This window comes from Herpailurus yagouaroundi, unplaced genomic scaffold (assembly GCF_014898765.1).
Source record: "Herpailurus yagouaroundi ecotype Mexico unplaced genomic scaffold, PumYag 141, whole genome shotgun sequence".
Classification (NCBI taxonomy): Eukaryota; Metazoa; Chordata; class Mammalia; order Carnivora; family Felidae; genus Herpailurus; species Herpailurus yagouaroundi.
The window spans coordinates 63021088-63036194 of NW_024412396.1; the positions used below are offsets into that span (position 1 = coordinate 63021088).

At 42.6% G+C, this 15107-nt stretch overlaps 1 protein-coding gene across 3 annotated transcripts in view; it reads right to left on the bottom strand.

The window, feature by feature from the left end:
- NRDE2 (NRDE-2, necessary for RNA interference, domain containing) overlaps nucleotides 1–13148 on the bottom strand; it is a 52311-nt gene extending 39163 nt beyond the window's left edge. For 2 of the 3 annotated variants that reach the window (XR_005791131.1, XM_040477991.1), the window contains exon 1: nucleotides 12952–13146. Coding sequence is in view for 2 of the 3 variants with exons in the window: in XM_040477991.1 (XP_040333925.1) it covers nucleotides 12952–13015 (64 nt within the window). In the remaining variant the exon portion in view is untranslated. Of the gene's footprint in view, nucleotides 1–12951 lie in introns of all 3 variants that reach the window. The other variant, XM_040477992.1, reaches the window with a different exon arrangement.
- Nucleotides 13149–15107: the final 1959 nt, after the last annotated feature.

Here is a 15107-nt window from a genome sequence, read left to right on the forward strand (position 1 = left end):
TGCTAAAATTAAATAAAACATTAATAATGATTATCTCTGGGGGTGGTGAGATTAAATGTCCCAAATTTTTCCTCCATTAATTTTGAAGTCCTCTGGAATGAACTATTTCTTAATTACTAATTTTCTAACCTTTTAGGAGCCTTAGCTGTGAAGGAAAAAAAAAAAAAAAAACCCTGGGGTGGTGGCAGCAAGGGGGCTCCTGGGGGGGGGTTTGTATTTTGTCCTGTTTTGTTCTAGGACAAGGCCAGAGCATGTTCATGCGCTCAGGAGAAAGAACCCGTGAGATGGCTAAGTTAGGAGATGCACTTCCTAACAGTCATACTGGGATATCATCTATATACCATAAGGGTCACCCATTTAAAATGTACAATGCAAGGGGCACCTGGGTGGTTCGGTCAGTTAAGCGTCTGATTCTTGATTTCGGCTCAGGTCATGATCTCATGGTTCGTGGATCCAAGCCCTGTGTCGGGCTCTGCGCTGACAGTGGGGAGCCTGCTTGGGGTTCTGTCTCTCTGCCCCTCCCCCAGCTCACATTCTCTCTCTCAAAATAAACATTCTTTTTAAATGTACAATTCAATGGTTTTTAGTATACAGTAAAATATTGGATTGCAAGTTACTTGTTCTGCGAGTGTTCCGCAAGACAAGCAAACATTTTTTTTTTTGAAATTTATTGTCAAATTGGTTTCCATACAACACCCAGTGCTCATCACAAAAGGTGCCCTCCTCAATACCCATCACCCACCCTCCCCTCCCTCCTACCCCCCGTCAGCCCTCAGTTTGTTCTGTTTTTAAGAGTCTCTTATGCTTTGGCTCTCTCCCACTCTAACCTTTTTTTTTTTCCTTCCCCTCCCCCATGGGTTTCTGTTAAGTTTCTCAGGATCCACATAAGAGTGAAAACATATGGTATCTGTCTTTCTCTGTATGGCTTATTTCACTTAGCATCACACTCTCCAGTTCCATCCACGTTGCTACAAAAGGCCATATTTCATTTTTTTCTCATTGCCACGTAGTATTCCATAGTGTATATAAACCACAATTTCTTTATCCATTCATCAGTTGATGGACATTTAGGCTCTTTCCATAATTTTGCTATTGTTGAGAGTGCTGCTATAAACATTGGGGTACAAGTGCCCCTCTGCATCAGTACTCCTGTATCCCTTGGGTAAATTCCTAGCAGTGCTATTGCTAGGTCATAGGGTAGGTCTATTTTTAATTTTCTGAGGAACCTCCACACCGTTTTCCAGAGTGGCTGCACCAGTTTGCATTCCCACCAACATTGCAAGAGAGTTCCCGTTTCTCCACATCCTCGCCAGCATCTATAGTCTCCTGATTTGTTCATTTTGGCCACTCTGACTGGCGTGAGGTGATATCTGAGTGTGGTTTTGATTTGTATTTCCCTGATGAGGAGCGACGTTGAGCATCTTTTCATGTGCCTGTTGGCCATCCGGATGTCTTCTTTAGAGGAGTGTCTGTTCATGGTTTCTGCCCATTTCTTCATTGGATTATTTGTTTCTCGGGTGTGGAGTTTGGTGAGTGCTTTATAGATTTTGGATACTAGCCCTTTGTCCGATATGTCATTTGCAAATATCTTTTCCCATTCCGTTGGTTGCCTTTTAGTTTTGTTGGTTGTTTCCTACAAGCAAACATTTCTAGTAAATTTTAACCTGATAAACAAACGGTGTCTTGCAATACAAGTAGTACGTGATTCAGAATGTCACATGATCACAACTGAGCCAATGGTTCCTCCCTCTCTCTCTCTCTCTCTCTCTCTCTCACTGAGGGATTGTGGGTGATCTCCCATGCTCGGTCTCAGGCCGTGGTGTCTGGAAGAAATCAGTGATTTTTCAGAACGTTGGAAGGTGCCCACGACTGGTACTAGTGTATTTTTTGTCACTTCAAAGCACCTACGGACAGTCCTCTGCTTTTCCATTCAAGAGTAAGCTTAGGAATGCTTAGCTTCATTCTAGGTCAGGCTCCTTGCAGATATAGACGCTTTCCTCTGCTGCCTTATTGCCAGTTACATTAAATACAGTATATGACAAGAGTTCATTAATACTGTAGTCAACTTCCGTGTGAGCGTATACAACGGCCCCATGCAGAAAAAGATTCCACTGAGCCAACAGACAGCAGTGATTCCATTAGTGATAGTGAAACTTGTCCTACACAATAACCCTCCTCTCTCGTCTCCCTCACACCAGCCACGAAGGCTTTCAAAAGTAAGTACAGGTTAATTTATTTTTCTTTATCTGTTTTCTTTATTATTTTGTATTATATTATGGTACTGTATCATTTATGTGAATATTTTGGGGTTGTGGAATCATCTGAGTTTCCATGATTTCTAATGAAGAGATTCACTTTGCTACACAAGTGCTTTGGATTACAACCATGTTTCCAGAACAAATCATACTTGCAAACCAAGGTTTTACTATATTTAGAACTGGGCAGGGCACCTGGCTGGCTGAGTCGGTGGAGTGTGCAGCTCTTTTTTAAAAAAATTTTTTTAACATTTATTTATTATTGAGAGACAGAGGGAGACAGAGCATGAGCATGGGAGGGACAAAGAGAGGGGGAGACACAGAATCCGAAGCAGACTCCAGGCTCTGAGCTGTCAGCACAGAGTCCAACGCGGGGCTCAAACTCACAAACCGCTAGATCATGACCTGAGCTGAAGTCAGACACTTAACTGACTGAGCCGCCCAGGTGCCCGTGGAGTGTGCAACTCTTAACCCCAGGGTCATGAATTCCAGCTCCGTGTTGGGCATAGGGTTTACTTAAAAAAATATATATTTTAAGTAAAAAATATCTGTGTTTTAGATTATATATATATATATATATATATATATATATATGCTTGTGTGTGTGTATATATGTATATGCATATATATACATATACACGTATTATGTATATATGTATATACACACACATATATATATATACATGTATATACACGTATATATATGTGTGTGTGTGTGTGTATATATATATATATAATTGTTCAATTATCACCATAATTTTAGAACATTTTCATCATCCCAAAAAGAAACCCCAGACCTATTGGCAGTCACCATCACTCATCTCTGGCTCTCCCACCCCCAGGCAACCACTAATCTGTCTCTACAAATTTGCCTGTTTGGGACAATATGATTTTTTTTTTTTTAATTTGAGACAAACAGAGGGGGAGCGGGAGGGGGTGGGGGAGAGGGAGGGAGAGAATCTTAAGCAGACTCCACACTCAGTACAGAGTCCAACACAGGGCTCGATCTCACGACTACGAGATCATGACCCAAGCTGAAATTAAGAGTCGGTGCTTAACCGACTGAGTCACCCAGGCACCCCCAGGACATTTAATATGAGATCATACAGCATACAGTCTTTTGTAACTGGCTTCTTCTACTTTGCATAATGTTTTCAAGGTTCATCCATACTGTAGCAAGTATTAGTAGCCATTCCTTTTTATCGGCAAATAATATTCCATTTTATGGGTAGATCACATTTTGTCCACTGATCAGCTAATGGACGCTTGGGCTGTTTCCCTTTTTGGTTATTATGAACAATGCAGCTACAAACATTCATGTACAAGTTTTTATATGGACATATGTTTTCATTTCTCTTGGCTAGACAGCCAGAATTGCCGGGCCATGTGGTAACTCATGCTTAGCATTTTAAGGAAATGCCAGACTGGTTTCCAAATTGGCTGCACCAGTTTACGTTCCCATTAACAAGGTAGAAGGATTCTAATTTCTCCAAATCCTTGGCAACTTGTTACCGTCTGTGTTTTAGATTATAGTCATCCTAGTAGGTGTGATGTCTTTTCTCATCGTGCTGCTGATTTCCATTTCTCTGGTGACTAATGATGTTAAGCATCTTTTCATGTGTTTATTGGCCAATATTTGAACAGAAATAGTCAAATACTTTGCCCATTTTTTAATTGGGTTGTCTTTTTAGTATTGGGTTGGCAGAGTGCTTTATATATTCTTTGTTCTGGTCCCTGATGGTTACTGCATCTTAGGAGGAAGGAACAGAATGTGTGCCCCGTGATGACAGGTACTTTGTTTTACTCAACTGCTGTATCCGTGGGTCCATGAGCAATGCCTCGCATAACATCAGGAGGCGTTTAATAAATATTTGTGGGAAAGAGGGGAGACAGGGAGGGAGGGAGGAAAATTCCTAAGGAGGAAAGGGACATTAAAACAAAAGGGAAAGAGAAGGATTGTAACTCTTTAAGTGCCTACCGTAGGCTAAACACCAGGTAAAGCACTTTACATTCTCGTTATACCTTTTAAGCATCAAAACAATCTCCTTTGGGAGGTATTACAATCTATATTGCACAGAAGGAAACTAAAGCTCAAAGGAATTAGGTAATTTGTAAGGTCATACCCACTGAGGGCTACACAGCTGTTCGTGCAGTCTCTTTCCTACTGTTTCCTTTTCCTTCTGCGGTCTGGATCTGATCCCTGGCAAGAGGTATGTGAAGTTTCTGTAGCTCACTGAGATCATGATTATTGCCAAAACAACCGCATTGTGTCATGAACAAAGGAAAAGACGGAACAAGCAATATGCAAAGAGAGGTGCTCTCAACATATATTTTACATACATATACATATTACATATTTTACATAAATATTTGAGATAGTGAGGACAGCGTGGAGGAAATGTAGAGAAACACAGAGGTCAAAACAACATAAAGTGTGTAACTCTCCAAAGTCCTTCAGAAGTCCTCCAAAAATAAGAAAAAGGGTTTTTAAGGAAACAATCAAGGCTTTGCCAAATGAGACCACTGTGGGAAAAAAAGTAATGTTTACAGAACTAAAACGCTTGGGGTTCTAACCCAAATCATAACTGACCTTCTCTGTGACCTTCATCTCAATCAAATGACCTTTTGTTGGGGCAAATGGTATTTCTACCTGACAAGTTACTGCTACTGCTTTTTTTTTTTTTTTTTTTTTTTTGGTCCTGGTAGCACATTAGCAGTGAACATGCATGGAATATTAGAAGTAGTCATCACTGGATGTTAGGCATGCAGGAATTTTGGAGATAATCAGTTGAGGGATTTTAAAACTTTTTTTTAGCTAAAGAAAATGCCGCTCAAACAAAATCTTCCCGAGAGGCCCAACCTGCAGAACAGCAAAAGCAGGGATGCTTCCTGGGGTTCAGAGGGAGGGGGCAGGTCTGAGAAAGCTCTCCAGAGCACAGCCCGGGCACCACTCCCTCATTTACAGAACAACATGGGAGGTCCGAAGAAGTCCAGTCCTCTGGCCAAGGGCACACACCCAAGCCTCGATCTGCACTCTGCCCAGTTGTCTCCATCATACACCGTGGTGCAACTCTTCACTTCCTCAACGAAGGAGCTGGCTTTCCTGAAGTCTCCCTGCAACTGGTACACAGGGCTACCATGGTGATTTTCATTCTGTGATCTCATTACCTGCGGGGCCGTCTTCCCACTTCATTCTAAGGTCCACAGCTCAAATCCTTACAGGGACCAGGGGCGCCTGGGTGGCTCAGTTGGTTAAGCACCTGACTCCAGCTCGGGTCATGATCTCACAGTTCGAAGTTGGAGCCCCGCAACGCGCTCTCTGCTGTCAGCACTGAGCCCATTTTGAATCTTCTAGTCCCCCTCTCTCTCTCTGCTCTTCCCGGCCCCCCCCCCATAAACAAACATTAAAAGAAAAAAAAAAGTTTGTCTAAAGAAAATCTTTACAGAGACTGGATTAGTAATGATTCCTGTGATAGTACAGAGAATGAAAAAAAGAAAAAGACAAAAATATTTTGCCAAATAAGGAAATTGGTTTACAACTCTTACATCCGAGTTTTCAGCTCCCACCCTCCTCCTATTCCTTCCTTTCCAAGCTAAGTGCAACATGAGGGCAGGGGTCATGACTACTCACTCCTGTATTCCCAACCCCTAGCACAGGGCCTTGGCACAAAGCAACTAGGATCAATAAATATTTGTTGAAAAAACAAAATGAGTGAGGATCTGAGCCATATCTTCCTATCTTTGTATCCCCAGCACCTAATATACTGAACTGAAGCAATTTGAGATTGTCAAAAGCATGCCATTATCTAGGTATAAAGTACAACCATTTTAATTCTTCCAGTCTTCACTGCAAATGGAGATTGAATCATTAAAGAATAAAGTACCGAATACCCACTATGTGGCCAGGCACAGTCCTAGACTTTCGGGGTAGAGTGTGACTAAGGCAGGCCAGGTCTCTCTGCTCATATGGTATTTATACTTAATCATAACCTTACTGTTCACATAACACATGGGCATTGTGAAATTAAATTTTGGTTATATGGAATCCTGGAGAAAGTTATCTGAGATTAAACAATGCTTTATTAATCAGAATGCAGTCTTTTTCTATATTTACTTACATCCTCACAATTTACAAGTTCCTTTGACAGAAGTCAAATATGTATTTAGATAATTATATCAACAAATATTATGTATTCAGATAATTACATCAACACCATGCAGGATGTAACATATTACGGACAGGTTGAGCAGGATACAACATGCTTGGGTTTAAATGGAGAAGCTGACTGGCTGACAAACCTTTTGTCCCTGCAGGCTGGTAAATAAGCATAGGTTGAACCTGCCTGGAAATGAGCACTCTGCTATACAAACACACACACACACACACACACACACACACACACACAGAGAGAGAGAGAGAGAGAGAGAGACAGACAGACAGACAGACAGACACTCCTAAGAAAGGAAGCATGGAAGCATCAGGCAAAAAAACACTTTAGGAGCTTTAGAGCCTGGCTGGCTCAGTCGGTAAAGCATCCTGATTTCAGCTCAGGTCATGTTCTCACAGTTTGTGAGTTTGAGCCCCGTGTCCGGCTCTGCACCGACATCACAGAGCCTGCTTGGGATTCTCTCTCTCTCCCTCTCTGTGACTCTACCCTAATCAAATGCACGCACTCTCTCCCTCCAGATAAACAAATAAAAATAAATAAATAAATAAATAAAAACTATTGCCGAACAAAACCCAGGCAGGTATCTAGAAGAAGAAAATTATATAATGAATCATCAGTAAGTTGACATTCTTTTTATCACAAGTTTATTATATAATGCTATCTCTCCATCACTAGTGAAAATGCTTTAATTCAATTCCACTGGATACAGGGATGAAGAAATCACCACGAACAGATTTAAAAATTTTTTAACATTTTTTGAATCACAACTGGATGAAATATCCAAGTTCACCCCCTCCCCATTCTATTGTAATAAAATAGCACTGATTCACTGGTTTAAGTGAACTCAGGTGAGCACCACCCCTCCAGGAATCATTCAAAAAGGCATTTCTAAGGCTGAGTATAACAAACGAACATATATATTAGGGAAGGGGATTGTCCCTTTAGTAAGACTGAGTCAAGCTCTTCATTTTGATCGAAACCTTTATTTTCTGACAAGGAAACTGAGGGAGGAAACATTTGTTCAGAAACCTCCAGCAAACATGGCTAAGCACTGAGTTTAAGGTGATTACAGAGAACCTAACGAAAGTCCGCCCTTCTACAGAGCTAACCTACAATTTGAAGAGAACCCAGGGATCCCAAAAGTAATGTTTACACGACCCAACCCCCAACATTCTAATATCACAGTGTGACTCAGAGCACAAGTTTTTGAGTCAGAAGGACCTGTGTTCAAATACTGGCCTTACCGTTTACTGGTTGGGCAACTCTTAACAAAATACTTAATCTCTAAGTCTCTCTTTCCTTTCATTCGGCATATTTTATTTTATTTTTCTTATTTCTAGGAGCTAGGAACACAAAGCAAACAAGACAAACCCAACCTGACTCTCAGGGTACTGACACACTGGCAGTCACACACAACGTGACAAATGTCAAGAAAAAGAAAATACACGGGGTACAAGCAGAGCACATGGTCCCAACCAGGTATGGGTCAGAGAAGGCTGCCTGGGAGAACATCTCCGTGGAGACCTGAAGGATGAGGGTAATCTGCTAGGGAGAGTCTGGGCAGAGGAAATGGCTGCTACAAAGGCCTGGAAGTGCAAACACGGGGCTCTGGGAAACAGCAAGCTATTATGTCTGGACCCCTGCGGGGGAGAGCAAGTGGGGGCAAAAGGAAGCTGGAGAGGTTAGGGGCCTTCAAAAGGTGTCAGAGTTTGGGCTTCTCCTAACAGCCACAGACAGACAGTAGACAGCTCCGAACAAGAGTGACAAAGTCAGAGCCAGGATTCTAAAGATCAGCAGCCAAGAGGAGTATTTAAGAGCACGTGTTTTGGGGGTGCCTGGGTGGCTCAAGCCATGATCTCACGGTTCATGAGTTTGAGCCCCGCATCGGGCTCACTGCTGTCAGTGCAGAGCCCACTTCGGATCCTCTGTCCCCCCATCTCTCTGCCCCTGCCCCACTTCCGCTTTCTCTCTCAAAAATAAAAGAATAAATTAAGAAAAAAAGAGCACGGGTTTTGAAGCTAGACTGCCTGAGCTCAGATCCTGGTTCTGAGGCTTAAAAAAGGATGGCCACAAAGAAGGATGAGATCTTGCCATTTGGGACAACATAAATGGACCGAAAGGGCTATCATGCTAAGTGAAGTCAGAGAAACAAAAATACCACACGATTTCACTTCTGTGTAGAATCTACAAGACAAATGAATAAACAAACAAAAAGCAGGGGCTCCTGGGTGGCTCAGTCAGTGGAGCGTCAGACTTTGGCTCAGGTCGTGATCTCGCCATTTGTGAGTTCGAGCCCCACAGCGGGCTCGCTACTGTCAGCACGGAGCTTGCTTTGGATCCTCTGTCTGCCTCTCTCTCTCTGCCCCTCCCCTGCTTGCACTCTCTCTAAACAAAACATTTTTAAAAATTAAAAAAAAAAGAAAAAGAAAACAAACAAAAAGCAGAATCAAACTTCTAAATACAAAGATCTGATGTTGCCAAAGGGGGATGGGAGGATGGGCAAAATGGGTGAAGGGGAGTGGGAGATACAGGCTTACAGTTATGGGATGAATAAATCACAGCAAGAAAAGGCACAGCACAGAGAATGTAGTCAATGGGATTGTAATAGTGTTGTACTGTGACAGATGGTGGCTACACTTGCAGTGAGCATAGCGTAAGGTATGGAGTTGTTGAATCACCATGTTGTACATCTGAAACTAAGGTAACACTGTGTGTCAACTGAAATCCAAATATAAAAGGAAGTCCGGTGCTTCTATGTACAAAAGAAGACCAGAAACAGTGTAAATGTCCTTAACAGAGGATTGTTTGAATAAACCATGTGACATCACACGATGATGTTCTGTGCATCAGTCAAAAGAAATGAGGAAGATCTCATACTATGCTGTACGGTGATCTCTGGGATTCAAGCTAAAATGCAGACCAGTAGGCATTAAAGAAGGGAATATAGTCACTCATATTAAGGGAGAAAAAAAATGGAAGGATATCATTGACTAATTAAAATTCTAACTTGCAGAGTAAGGAAAGTAACAGGCCGGAGGAACAAAGATGGAAGCCTTTATTTCTCTGGATATACCCGGTTTACATTTTCAACCTCAGAACCATGTAAATGTTTCACAACACTATAAAACAGGATCGATTCAAAAAGAAGAAAAAAGCAATCCCTAAAAATTAAAAACATACCTAACTGTATAACAAACTGTTGATAACACCACAGAGAATTACTTCAAGTGATCTTAAAACACAGTAATTTGACCACACATCTGCTGCAGGATAGGTCCTAAGGACAAAAAGAATCACAAAGAAATACTAAACTAATTTTTAAGCTTATTTATCTTGAGAGAGGGAGAGAGAGAGCATGACAGCATGCATGAGGAAGGGGTGAGAGAGAGGGAGAGAAAAGGAGAAACCCAAGCAGGCTCTGCACCATCAGCACGGAGCTGACGTGGGGCTCGAACCCAGGAACCAGAGATCATGACCTGAGCCAAAATCAAGAGGTGGACGCTTAACCTACTGAGCCATCCAGGCGCCCCAAACTATTTAGTATTAGTCACAATACTACTGTTATCTTTAACATATACATGATTGTATTGATGGCATTAGGAACTAAGATTTTCAGTGTAAGAAGAAATATACATATTAAATTACAAATTTATATACAAATTACATATTACATAATAAAAAGAAATTAAGTAAAAATCTCACGATCTTCAATTTGGCCCGGAAATATCACTCTGAATTCATGACGTATTTTTCTCTTCCTGGTTTTGACCACTCAAAACGTCTAGAAATAATGGCAACCCAGTGCAACTAGCACTCCGAACACCAATTTGTGGTTTCAACCTCCCCGAACCATTTTCCACTAAAAGAAACAATGGTTTTTAGAGAAACAGCCAGTTCCAGGCCATAATGGAACATAGAAGTGATGAGCTCTGGGCATCCTTTAGACCAGAAAGCAAGAAAGCAATTAAAGACACCTGGGTCATGTCAGAACAACACATACCAACTTAATTAGACTCCCATTAGCCACGGATGGGACAATGTGAGCAACAGAAAAAATATCTGCAATGGATTGAAATATAAGTGTTAAAAATTAGGGGCGCCTGGGTGGCGCAGTCGGTTAAGCGTCTGACTTCAGCCAGGTCACGATCTCGCGGTCCGGGAGTTCGAGCCCCGCGTCGGGCTCTGGGCTGATGGCTCAGAGCCTGGAGCCTGTTTCCGATTCTGTGTCTCCCTCTCTCTCTGCCCCTCCCCCGTTCATGCTCTGTCTGTCTCTGTCCCAAAAATAAATAAACGTTGAAAAAAAAATTTTTTAAATTCAATAGTTTGTAATGAAAGCAGGGAAAAAAAGAAACACCTAATTGGTCACCTCTAAAAATTGTAAGGACCCCAACTCATTTTCTGAAAATTGGCAAAGAGAACACATCAAGCATTGTCGTTCCTGCCAGAACTGTATTTCAGGGCATCCCAATGGTGTTGACAGGAAGTTTATAGAATAATTGTCACCTCGGTCAATAGCAAATACCCCAACGAAGTATTTTCAGTTAAAAACATTATACCTGAATCTAATTAACTCTCTAGATCTAATTGCCAGCTCACAGGAAATACTGGGATAGAGAAGCATGCTAAAGGACACCAGGAGGATTTGGTGGGAAATGTCCACAGGACAGATGACTCGGTGTCCTCAACAAATAAATCACAAGGGAAAATGGAGGGGAAGGAGGAACTGTTTTATATTAAAAAGAGACTGAAGAGATATATCTACAAAATACACTGTTGTATCTTTTTTGGATCCTGACTTGAACCAACATTAAAAGACCATTTGCAAGACAAGTCGGGAAATCTGAACAGACTAGAAATTAGATGACATTAAAGAATTACACTTAATTTCATTAAGTGATGCTTAGATTTTTTTTTCATAAAAAGCTCTTTTACAAACATTATCCTGATGCTGAAGACCCCCAGAAGACATTCGATAAATATCTTAAGATAAATGACAAGAGCGACACTCCCCTTTAAACCTTCTATTTCACCTTCCCCCAGTAAAGGATAACCCCTTGGCAGTTACTGAAGTCACCACCCTTCCTCACCATCAGTCTCAATCACCTTTCCCAAGGCTCCTCTTCATGCCTCTGTATTTCCAAACTGGGCTGTTTGCAGTTTTCTGCATAGGTCCCATGATTTCCTTCCTGCGTGTCTTTGAAGGCCCTGGAATGCCCTTCCACTATCTCCATTTGTTCAAATCCTACCCTCTTGAAGACCCCTCGCAAAAGTTAGCTCCTATATAAAGCCTTCTTTGAAATTCCCATGTTGCAATAGCTCACCTGTGCCACCTATAACATCTTACCTTTTCTGTTACTTTGTGAAATACCTATTATCGGTCTGTATATTCAGCAAACATTTATTGAATACCCTACCACGTTTTGGACCTGTGCTAGGGGCTAAGTATGCTATCATGTATAGACACTGTCCCTGACCACATGGAGGTTAGGGTCTAGCGAAGGCTAGCCAAAAAGTACACTAACTATATAAGAAATGACTCACAATTCTGAGAAGCATTACCAAAAAAGAAGCGTGTGAACTAGAAAGGATATAAAAAGAGGTGCCAGGGGCGCCTGGGTGGCGCAGTCGGTTAAGCGTCCGACTTCAGCCAGGTCAGGATCTCACGGTCCGTGAGTTCGAGCCCCGCGTCGGGCTCTGGGCTGATGGCTCAGAGCCTAGAGCCTGTTTCCGATTCCGTGTCTCCCTCTCTCTCTGCCCCTCCCCCGTTCATGCTCTGTCTCTCTCTGTCCCAAAAATAAACGTTGAAAAAAAAAAAAAAAAAGAGGTGCCAGACACAATTGGACTCTGCCACGTGGGTGTACGATTTAGGATTAAATACTCTACATTACAATTCACTGTGCCTCACTTGTTAATAATGCAGATTTCCTGGGAATGCTTAAGGCTTAGAACGAATTTGTAATACCATCACCTGGCACCCAGGAGACCCTCAATAAACAGTTCTGACTCCCAGCACCTGCGCCCTTGCGGAAAGAACTTGCTTTTTTTGATTAGGCTTTGGGTCCTAATCCCTAGCTCTGAGTCTGACAAAAGCTATGAACCCAATAAGCATTTCAGAAATGAACCCAATAAGCATTTCAGAAATCAGTAACACGGGAAAGGAAGAAAGATGTGGTAAGAACACCCAGCATCTACATCAGGAATCTCCTTGAAATGTAGGGTACTATTATCTACGTTTTATACATGAAGCAACTGAGGCTCAGCGCAAGAATGAGGTCCAAAAGCATGACAACATGCAAGTCCCAGCTCCAGGGCCTCTCCTCGGTCTCTTTTTCTCCATCCATTACTCCGCAACTCAAACGCAGAAGCCAGGACGAGGCCAGGAGCCCTTCCCAGAAGGCTTTGCAGCGCCGCTGAGAACTCTGGGATACAAAGGGATAAACAAATCCAAGGCAAGGACCGAGACCTAAGACCGCGAAACTCCTTTGTAATCTCGCCGGGTGACTTCTTCACCCCTTCTGTTTCCTTACCTTTCCTGGCGCTGCCGCTACCGGAAGTCTCACCAATGCCTGCAAAGGCCGGGAACAGCGCCATGACGGCAGGCCGCACCGCCGTCCCCCTCTCCAGAAATGGCGCCGGCGAGCGGACGCCGGTAGTGAGGCCTTCGCGGTTGCGGTGCACTCTGGGAAGTGTGGTTTTCCCACTCGCACTCCCTGGGGCTTGACCCGGGGACCCGGCAGGGCGAGGAGGGGCGGGGCGGGGTGGGGCGGAGCCACATCGCCGTAATTGATACTGGAAGGCTTCTGTTAAAACCCGGAAGTGCAGAGACCGGGTGTGGAATTGTTCAGAGCAGAAAGTAGTAGGAGCTGGGATTCCGGTTGACCCCTGAACTCGCACCGTCACTAAGTGGGTCAAATTAATCAAACTCTGAGGTTCAGTTTCCTCATCTGCAAAATGTTCGTTCGATTAAATGAGCCTTAATAAGGTGCTTAGTTGGCATTGTGACTGGCCCATGGAAAGCACTTGATGAAAGTTAGCTATTATGTGAGTTGTGACTGCAAATCCAACTCAAAGCCACGTGAGATATCCAGAATTCCGTTTACTATTTAAAATACCTTGGGGTGCCTGGGTGGCTCAGTCGGTTAAGCGTCCGACTTCGGCTCAGGTCATGATCTCCCAGTTTGTGAGTTCAAGCCCCGCACTGGGCCCTGTGCTGACAGCCCAGAGCCTGGAGCCTGCTTCGGATTCTGTGTCTCCCTCTCTCTCTGCCCCTCCCCTGCTTGCGTGTGCTCTCTCTCTCTCTCTCTCTCAAAAAATAAATAAACATTAAAAAAAAATTTTTTTTAATAAAAAAACACCTCAGGTTCTACCAAAACCTCTGGCTCTAAGTTATCTCAATTAGTTGGAGCAGCATCTGCCTCCTTAGCAGATGACTGCAGAGCGGGGATGCTGATAGTCCTCCCCAGTGCTCCATGTCTTTCTACTCCAGAAAAATAAGTTATATGGAAGGTTTAGGAAAATCAAACCTTAATAGTAATGTGTCTGTAATCAGAAGGAATCTGGGCATGTTAGATATTTTCGGTGCTACAAATGCATAGGAGAATTGGGCTTAAGAGAGCACCCTTATAAGAATAATTTAAAGGGGCGCCTGGGTTGATTACTTGGTTGAACATCCGGGACTCTTGATTTTGGCACAGGTCATGATCCCAGAATCCATGCTGAGCCTGGAGCCTGCTTAAGATTCTCCCCCCACCTTCTCTCTTTCTTCCTCTGCCTCTCTCCCCTGCTTGTTCTCTCTCTTTCAAAATAATTAATGAAAAAAATTAAAAAACAATGTAAATTGGGGGGGTATTTATTTGCTGAGAAGGAGAGAGAGAGAGAGAGAGAGAGAGAGAGAGAGAGAGAGAGAGGAAGCTGGGCAGGAGCAGGAAGAGGGAGAGAGAACGGATCCCGAGAAGGCTCTGCACTGCTAGTGTGGAGCCCAATGCGGGGCTCAAACTCACAAACTGTGAGATCACGACCTGAGCTGAAATCTGGAGTTGGATGCTTAACCAACTGAGCCACCCAGGCGCCCCTAAAAAACACTTTAAAGTGTACAGTCAAGGGGCGCCTGGCTTTGCAGTTTGACCCCCCCCCCCAATTGGGTGTAGAGATTACTAAAAGCAATTAATTAACAAAAACAAAGTGTATAATTGAGTAACTGATACAAACTCCTGATTTTAAGTTGAAACTTTATGAAGTTTAGACAGAGTTTCAGAACATCAAAGAATATAAAGTTTACTATATGTGTAAGTGTAATTGCTTAGCTTTATAAAAATTAATACCTGGCAGGTAATTGAAGTACCTGAAAAGGAAATGAAATATATTAAATTTATAAATTTATATGAAATATATAAATACAAAGCAAAGGTCAGCAAGCTTTTTCCTAAAGGGCGAGAAAGTAAATATTTTGGGCTTTGTGAGCCAGAGGGTCTCTGTCACAATTACTCAGTTCTGCTGTTGTATCGGGAAAGCAGCCATAGGTAATAAACACATAAACAAATGGGAGCGGCTGTGTTCTAACAAAACTGTGGTTACAAAAACAGTGAGCCACAGTGGACTTGGAAAGTGTTCTGTATTACATTGGGCAGTGTTTGATTAACTGTCTTTATAAATTGAAACAAACATTATTCAAGACCCCTTCAAG